The sequence below is a fragment of the Mobula hypostoma genome, chromosome 1, assembly GCF_963921235.1.
Source record: "Mobula hypostoma chromosome 1, sMobHyp1.1, whole genome shotgun sequence".
NCBI lineage: Eukaryota > Metazoa > Chordata > Chondrichthyes > Myliobatiformes > Myliobatidae > Mobula > Mobula hypostoma.
This window is the reverse complement of record NC_086097.1, coordinates 20037539-20046966: the sequence shown is the minus strand read 5'-3', so window position 1 is coordinate 20046966 and position 9428 is coordinate 20037539. Positions and strand designations below refer to the sequence as shown.

General features: G+C 43.0%; 1 protein-coding gene across 4 annotated transcripts in view; it reads left to right on the top strand.

The window, feature by feature from the left end:
• Nucleotides 1-11: 11 nt before the first annotated feature.
• The window catches only part of lin52 (lin-52 DREAM MuvB core complex component), an 89650-nt gene continuing 80233 nt past the window's right edge, over nt 12-9428 (top strand). For 3 of the 4 annotated variants that reach the window (XM_063044260.1, XM_063044250.1, XM_063044231.1), the window contains exon 1: nt 12-191. In XM_063044260.1, coding sequence (XP_062900330.1) covers nt 173-191 — 19 coding nt within the window. In that variant the 5' untranslated portion in view covers nt 12-172. The remainder of the gene's footprint in view (nt 192-9428) is intronic. The other variant, XM_063044240.1, reaches the window with a different exon arrangement.

Sequence of the window (9428 nt, the reverse complement as noted above, 5' to 3'; positions counted from 1 at the left end):
CAAACCGCCCCTCGAGCATTCAGTGAGTTCATTTAAGCGTTATTTAGCATAGTCTACAGTTGCGTATTTCTGGTTTGAGATAAGAACTTATTTTATCATCTGGAAGTATTAATATGATGGCGAGCTTTTTCCACATTCGCTGACGTGTAGGTCATGTGATGGTGCTGAGAAGATGGCGTCGCCGAGTGCGGGTAAATTCTAATTTGCTTTTGAGACTGAGAGAAAGTGCGTGTGAGAGCCGTCAGTGTGTTGGTCCGTACCGTGCCCTGGAGGCCGCTATTCGTACGTTTCTGAGGGGAAGTGAGACGAAAGAGACACAGATTCCTTCTGTCTCGTAAAAAAAGTTAATTTTTTTCTTTTCGTTGGTCTCCACAGCACCCCCCCCCCAACGTCAGCATTGACTAGAAGCTGTCAAAACATGGGTACTGCTTTGCCAGTGGGAATGGTGATTGAAAAGTGGATCAAAACTTACAGCCGTTAGTGTGGGTAATAAATTCCCTTCGCCCAGAGGGCGTTATTACCGGGCAGAGTTGTAATTACAAGTTAAGGTTGTTATAGAAACATAGAATAGTACAACACAGTACAGGCCCTTCGGCCCACAATGTTGTGCCGACCCTCAAACCCTGCCTCCCATATAAGCCCCCACCTTAAATTCCTCCATATACCTGTCTGGTAGTCTCTTAAACTTCACTAGTGTATCTGCCTCCACCACTGACTCAGGCAGTGCATTCCACGCACCAACCACTCTCTGAGTAAAAAACCTTCCTCTAATATCCCCCTTGAACTTCCCACCCCTTACCTTAAAGCCATGTCCTCTTGTATTGAGCAGTGGTGCTCTGGGGAAGAGGCGCTGGCTATCCACGCTATCTATTCCTCTTATTATCTTGTACACCACTATCATGTCTCCTCTCATCCTCCTTCTCTCCGAAGAGTAAAGCCCTAGCTCCCTTAATCTTTGATCATAATGCATACTTTCTAAACCAGGCAGCATCCTGGTAAATCTCCTCTGTACCCTTTCCAATGCTTCCACATCTTTCCTATAGTGAGGTGACCAGAACTGGACACAGTACTCCAAGTGTGGCCTAACCACACTTATTGGGAATAGACGCGTGCCTTGTCTGATTGACGCAGGTCCGGAGTTAAACCATTCGACTCATCGAGTCTGCTCTGCCATTCAATCAATTTCTTTTTCAAACCAATTATCCAGCCTTCTGCCTGTAACCCTTGAGCCCCCAATCAACTATGAAGCTGTCAATCTCCGCCCAAGTACCCCCAGTGACTTGGGCATAATCCTCCACAATCCTCTGTGACAGCGAATTCCACAGATTCATCACCCTCTATCTGAAGAAATTCCTCCTCTTCTCAGTTTTAAAGGGATGTCCCTTTATTCTGAGGCTATGCTTTCAGATCCTGGACTGTCCTGCTAATGGAAAGCCACTCCTTGTTCACTCTATCTGGGCCTTCCATAAACACAAGGAATTTTGTAGATGCTGGAAATCCAAAGCAACACACACTGGGAATCAACAAGGAATTCTGATTCCCATTCCCATTTTGACAGATTGGTCCATGGCTTCATCTTGGGCTACGACAAGGCTACTCTCTGGTGGAGGAGCCACACCTCGTATTCCATCTGGATAGTCTCCAACCTGATGGCATTACTTTGATTTCTCATGTGGCTATTTTCTGCTTAACCTTCAGGTTTTGATTGCCTTGTTCATTTGATAACAAAAATAGATTGTGCTCTCTGGTACTGTAATGTTTGATTATTAGCTTCACAATCTTGTATTCTTTTGATTTTGCTACAAGTACATTGCTTATTAATTGTTATTGATAACAGACTTTAGCATTTAATATACATCACCTGAATACCATATTTGGTCTCCAACATTTTTTGCCCATTTGATCTTTTACTGGACACTTCATTGGTCAGGACACAACTTATTGCCTATTCTGCCCAAACCCTCTTGCTCCTGAATTGTGAAGTCATCATTGAAGAATCAACCATATTTTAGTTTGGCTTTTGAATTTTAATTTCCCAGCAGCTGTGTTACAAAATAATACAACCAACTTGTCCATGCCAACCAAGATGCCCAGCTGAGCTGGTTCCTTTGGCCCATATCCCTCTAAACCAGGGGTTCCCACCCTCGGGTCCACGGACTCCTTGGTTAATTGTAAGGCTCCACGGCATAAAAAAAGTTGGAAACCCCTGCTCTAAACCTTTCCAACTCGTCTACTGATCAAAAACTCTTTAAAATGTTTTTGTTGTATGTGCCTCAATAATTTCCCTGGCAACTCTTCAAATCACACTGTGTCGAGAATTTGCCCCTTTGGTCCCTTTTAAATCTCTCCTTTCTGCCTTAAACCTATGTTCTCTAGTTTTTGATTCTTTTTTTCCTGGGGAAAAGGTGTGTGTACATTTGCACTCTCTAGATGTCTTGCACTTCTAAAAGGTCACTTGTCAGCCTCCTACGCTCCACAGACTAAAGTCCTAGTCTGACAACCTTTGTAACGGAGGCCCGTGAGTTCTATTTACATTCTCGTAAATCTTTAGTTTTATTAGATGAAGATGTCTTTGCTTTAATGGATGTGGCCTCACCAACATATTATGTAACTCAGTAGGTTTCAATAGGTACATTTAATGTCAGAGAACTGTATACAATATACATCCTGAAATTATTTTTCTTTGCAAACATCCACGAAAACAGAGGAGTGCCCCAAAGAATGAATGACATTTAAGTGTTAGAACCCCAAAGCCCCCAACTCCCCCCTCCCATGCATAAGCAGCAGCAAAGCAATGACCCCACTCCTCCACAACGTAAAGTCCAAACTTCCATTCTCTATACCCTGAATGACAAAGGACAGCATGCCAAATGCCTTCTTCACTACCTTGACTATGTGTGACAGCACTTTGAAGGAACTGTATACCGTAATATTAGGTCCCTCTGTTCCACAACACTTCCCAAGGTTCTTCTGTTCACTGTGAAAGTCTTACCCTAGTTTGACTTCCTGAAGTGCAATATCTTAAATCTATCTGAATTGAATGCCATTTGCCATTCCATGGTCCACTCTCCTAATGTAGGTCACCTGCAGACAGAAACAGGTGAATTGATTATGGGGAGCAAGGACATGGCAGACCAATTGAATAATTACTTTGGTTCTGTCTTCACTAAGGAGGACATAAATAATCTTCCAGAAATAGTAAGGGACAGAGGGTCCAGTGAGATGGAGGAACTGAGCGAAATACATGTTAGTAGGGAAGTGGTTGGTAAATTGAAGGGATTAAAGGCAGATAAATCCCCAGGGCCAGATGGTCTGCATCCCAGAGTGCTTAAGGAAGTAGCCCAAGAAATAGTGGATGCATTAGTGATAATTTTTCAAAACTCGTTAGATTCTGGACTAGTTCCTGAGGATTGGAGGGTAGCTAATGTAACCCCACTTTTTAAAAAAGGAGGGAGAGAGAAACCGGGGAATTATAGACCGGTTAGCCTAACGTCGGTGGTGGGGAAACTGCTGAAGTCAGTTATCAAAGATGTGATAACAGCACATTTGGAAAGCGGTGAAATCATCGGAAAAAGTCAGCATGGATTTGTGAAAGGAAAATCATGTCTGACGAATCTCAGAATTTTTTGAGGATGTAACTAGTAGAGTGGATAGGGGAGAACCAGTGGATGTGGTATATTTGGATTTTCAAAAGGCTTTTGACAAGGTCCCACACAGGAGATTAGTGTGCAAACTTAAAGCACACGGTATTGGGGGTAAGGTATTGATGTGGATACGGAATTGGTTAGCAGACAGGAAGCAAAGAGTGGGAATAAACGGGACCTTTTCAGAATGGTAGGCAGTGACTAGTGGGGTACCGCAAGGCTCAGTGCTGAGACCCCAGTTGTTTACAACATATATTAATGACTTGGATGAGGGAATTAAATGCAGCATCTCCAAGTTTGCAGATGACACGAAGCTGGGTGGCAGTGTTAGCTGTGAGGAGGATGCTAAGAGGATGCAGGGTGACTTGGATAGGTTGGGTGAATGGGCAAATTCATGGCAGATGCAATTTAATGTGGGTAAATGTGAAGTTAGCCACTTTGGTGGCAAAAATAGGAGAACAGATTATTATCTGAATGGTGGCTGATTAGGAAAAGGGGAGGTGCAATGAGACCTGGGTGTCATTATACACCAGTCATTGAAAGTGGGCATGCAGGTACAGCAGGCGGTGAAAAAGGTGAATGGTATGCTGGCATTTATAGCGAGAGGATTCGAGTACAGGAGCAGGGAGGTACTACTGCAGTTGTACAAGGCCTTGGTGAGACCACACCTGGAGTATTGTGTGCAGTTTTGATCCCCTAATCTGAGGAAAGACATCCTTGCCATAGAGGGAGTACAAAGAAGGTTCACCAGATTGATTCCTGGGATGGCAGGACTTTCATATGAAGAAAGACTGGATGAACTAGGCTTGTTGGAATTTAGAAGATTGAGGGGGGATCTGATTGAAACGTATAAAATCCTAAAGGGATTGGACAGGCCAGATGCAGGAAGATTGTTCCCGATGTTAGGGAAGTCCAGAACGAGGGGTCACAGATTGAGGATAAAGGGGAAGCCTTTTAGGACTGAGATTAGGAAAAACTTCTTCACACAGAGAGTGGTGAATCTGTGGAATTCTCTGCCACAGGAAACAGTTGAAGCCGGTTCATTGGCTATATTTAAGAGGGAGTTAGATATGGCCCTTGTGGCTAAAGGGATCAGGGGGTATGGAGGGAAGGCTGGTGCAGGGTTCTGAGTTGGATGATCAGCCATGATCATAATAAATGGCGGTGCAGGCTCGAAGGGCCGAATGGCCTACTCCTGCACCTATTTTCTATGTTTCTATGATCCCTCTATGATCTTTCATAACCACCTTCACTGTCTGTGATACTTCCTATTTTTGTGTAAGCATGTACATTTGCATCCAAATCATTCATATAAATGGCAAACATGTTGCACTGGATTCTGCACTTGTATCTCCCTTTCAGTAGTTCAGATTTCTGAGTACCAGGTAAGGAACTTAACTACAATGCTATTGTTCCCTGCAGTTGGTTAGTCTTTTTTGAAAAAAACAATTGTTGACTTGTATGGTATAATTACAGCCTCTTCTCCAAGGAGGTGTTGGCTGTGGCCTGGAATTATTTAATAGTACAAAATAAAGACACAATGCTCATCCTTTGAAGTGAATACTGAATATCATCTGCATATACTGATCTGTTTAACAAATGGAGTGAAATCTGGTTTACATTAAGTTCACAAAAGATAGTAAAAGTCTGAAATTCTCCCCATAATAAGCCATTGAAAATTTAAAAACTGGGAAGGTAAATAGATAAATGGGTTCATCCAATGAATCATACAGGGAAGTTGTGAAATAACCACAAAATTGTAAAAAGGATTCGGACAATTGGCATTTGTTCCCAGTGGGGGGGCGGGGGGACACAACCAGAATTGCTAGAATTGTTAAATTAGAAATACAAAATTCTGGAAAAATTTGATTAACATTGGGGCAGAGAGATGAAAGATCAATATTAGTTCTGTCCTTTCTCCTCAAGTGCTGAATAAGTGCCTTTGATCTGCTGAATATTTCCAGAAATTTCTTTTCATCTGTTCTAACAAACTTGAACATTTCTTGTACAATGCCACTTACCAATTGGCTATATATAAACTAGTTTGATCAAAATTTTGAAGTTATCTTTGAAACAGTCCATATAACTACTTAAAGTGCTTGTCAGTTATGTAGTTGTAGCCAATATTTTACTACATGGGTGGGGCTAAATTTCTGAAACCTGCCTGTCAAAATCATATGTATATATTTTTTAAAAAATTGCTTATCACCACAGTTAATTTGCTAGTAACCTATTTAACTCTTTCATGGTAATACTTACGTAATTTATTGAAGTTAATTGATGTTGATGTAGGGGTAATTTCTGCTTTTGTTTGGCAAGCATAGCCATAGAAGAGCAAAAGTATTTACAATTTGCTGTAGAACTGAAGTTGAGGTTTATTATAGAAATCTACAGCATGTTACAGTCCCTTCGGTGCACAATGTTGTGCTGACCACTTCTCAGCCCAGTTCTGCATCCTATCGATGTCCTGCTGTAACCCCTGACAACTCTCCAGACTATCCACAACAATCCCAACTTCTGTGTCATCAGCAAACTTACTAACTCACCCTTCTACTTCCCTATCCAAGTCATTTATAAAAATCACAAAGAGGAGGGGTCCCAGAACAGATCCCTGCGGAACACCACTGGTCACTGACCACCATGCAGAATACGAACTATCTACCCTTTGCCTTCTGTGGGCAAGCCAATTCTGGATCCACAAAGAATGTCTCCTTGAGTTCCATGCCTCCTTACTTTCTGAATGAGCCTTATCAAATGCCTCACTGAAATCCATATACACTACATCTACTGCTTTACCTTCATCAATGTGTTTTGTTACATCCTCAAAGTATTCAATCAGGCTCGTAAGGCACAACCTGCCCTTGACAAAACCACGCTGACTATCCCTAATCAGGTTGTCTTTCCAAGTGCTCATATATCCTGCCTCTCAGGATCTTCTCCAACAACTTGCCCACTACTGAAGTAATACTCACTGGTCTATAATTTCCCGTGTTATCTCTACTCCCTTTCTTGAACAAGGGAACAACATTTGCAACTCTCCAATCTGGTACTGCTCCCATCCCTGTTGATGATGCAAAGATCGTCTCCTTCCATGCTCCCCATAGTAGCCTGGGGTATATCTTGTTCAGAACCAGCGACTTATCTAACAATGCTTTTCAAAAGCTCCAACACATCCGCTTTCTTAATGTCTATATGCTACATCATTTCAGTCTGCTGTAAGTCATCCCCACAATTGCCAAGGTCCTTTCCCCTGGTGAATACTGAAGCAAAGTATACCTTCGTTACCTCTTCCAACCCCATGCATATGTTTCCACTATCGCACTTGATTGGTCCTAGTCTCACACGGCTCATTCCGTTGCTCTTCACATACTTGTAGAATGCCTTGGTGTTTTCCTTAATCCTGCTTGCCAAGGCCTTCTCATGACCCCTTCTATTTCTCCTGATTTCATTTTTAAGCTCCTTCCTGGCAACCTTGTAATTTTCTAGAGCTGTAACAGTACCCAGTTTCTTGAACCTTTCATAAGCTGTTCTTTTCTTAACTAGATTTTCTACATCCTTTGTACACCATTGTCCTTTACCCAACCATCCTTTCCTTGCCTCGATGGAACATACCTATGCAGAACACCATGCAAATGTTCCCTGAACATTTGCCACATTTCTGCTGTGCATTTCCCTGAGAACATCTGTTCCCAGTTTATGCTTCCAAGTTCCTGCCTGATGGCTTCATATTTCCTCTTACTCCAATTAAATGCTTTCCTAACTTGTCTGTTCCTATCCCTCTCCAGTGCTATGGTAAAAGAGATGGAGTTGTGATCACAGAGAGATCTGACACCTGACCAGGTTCATTTCCCAATACCAGATCAAGTACAGCCTTTCCTCTAGTTGGCTTATCTACATATTGCATCAGGAAACCTTCCTGAACACACCTAACAAACTCCACCCCATCCAAACTCCTTGCTCTAAGGAGATGCCAGTCAATATTAGTAAAGTTAAAATCACTCATCACAACAACCCTATTATTATTGTACCATTCCAGAATCTGCCTCCCTATCTGCTCCTCGATGTCTCTATAACTATTGGGGACGTCTATAAAAAAAAAACCACAGTAGAGTTATTGCCCCCTTCCTGTTTCTAACTTCCACCCACACTGACTCAGTGGACAATTCCTCCATGACTTCCTCCTTTCCTGCAGCCTTAATGCTATCCCTGATTAGTAATGTCACACCCCCACCTCTCTTGCTTCCCTCCCTGTCCTTTTTGCAACATCTAAAGCCCGGCATACTCAGCAGCCGTTCCTGCCCCTGAGACACCCAAGTCTCTGTAATGGCCACGACACCATAGTTCCACGTATTGATCCACGCTGTAGGTTCATCTGCCTTGTTTATGATGCTCCTTGCATTAGAGTAGACACATCAATAAACCACCTGGCTGAGTGCGTCTTTGCTCTAACAACTGCCTGTCCTTCCTCATAACCTCCCTACAAGCTGTCTCTACCTCTGTACCAACTGCCTCTTCATTTTGGTTCCCAGTCCCCTACAAATCTAGTTTAAATCCTCCCCAATAGCATTAGCAAACTCCCTCCTAGGATAGTCATTCTCTCTCCCCCCCCCCCCCCGTTCAGGTGCAACACATCCTACTTGTACAGGTCACCTCTTCCTCAGAAAAGATTCCAATGATCCAAGAACATGAAACCCTGCCCCCTGCACCATTTCCTCAACCACTCATTTGTCTGCGCTATCTTCCTGTTCTGACCTTACCTAGCTAGTTGCACCAGGAGTAATCCAGAGATGACCACTTTGAAGGTCCTGCTCTTCTGCCTCCTTCCTAACTCCCTAAACTTACTACACAGGACCTCTACCCCTCTCCTGTCTATGTCATTGGTACCAATATGTACCATGACTTCTGGCTACTCAATCTCCCCTTCAAGAATATTCTGCAGCAGCTCAGAGACATCCTGACTCTAGCACCCAAAAGGCAACACACTATCCTGGTGTCTCTCTTGCTGCCGCAGAATCTCTTCTCTGTCCCCCTAACTATTGAGTCCCCTATGACTGTTGCTCTGTCTGACTTTGCCCTACCCTTCTGAGGCTCAGAGCTGACCACAGTGCTATTGGTTTGGCTGCTGCTGCCTTGCCCAGATAGCTCATCCCCATCATCAGTATCCAAAGGGGTATACCTGTTGTTGAGGGGAATGGCCACACAGGGATCCTGCACTGACTTCTTTCTCCCTTTAACTTCCTCAGTGTTCACCCATCTACTCCCTGAATTCTCAAAAGTCTTATCTATCAATTCCTCTGCTTTCTGGATGATCCTTAGCTCATCCAACTCCATCTCCAACTTCCTAATGCAGTCTTTCAGGAGCTGGAGTTGGCTGTACTACCCGCAGGTGTAGTCATCAGGGAGACTATCAAGTTCCTTGAATTCCCACATCCTAGAAGAGGAACATTCCACTGCCATATCTGCCATCCTGCCTGCACTGTACTGAGATCAAATCAACAATAATGAAAGGAAAAACCTACCATTATCTGTTTCTTTGGCCTCGATTTCTCAAGTCAAAGTCTTTAAGTTCCTACTTTGACTCTAGTTCCTATTCCGATGATGGGCCGCTCTGCTAGACCATATCTGTCTTGTATGGTTTAAAAAAATAAGAAAAAACCCACCCAAGGAGAAAGAACTCACTGCCTTTGGTGGTGCTCACACAAATTTGCTCCATAAATTTAATAGTGATCCTCTTATATCAAATTTGAAGGGATCATTGGTCCCATATAACACACACAAAATGCT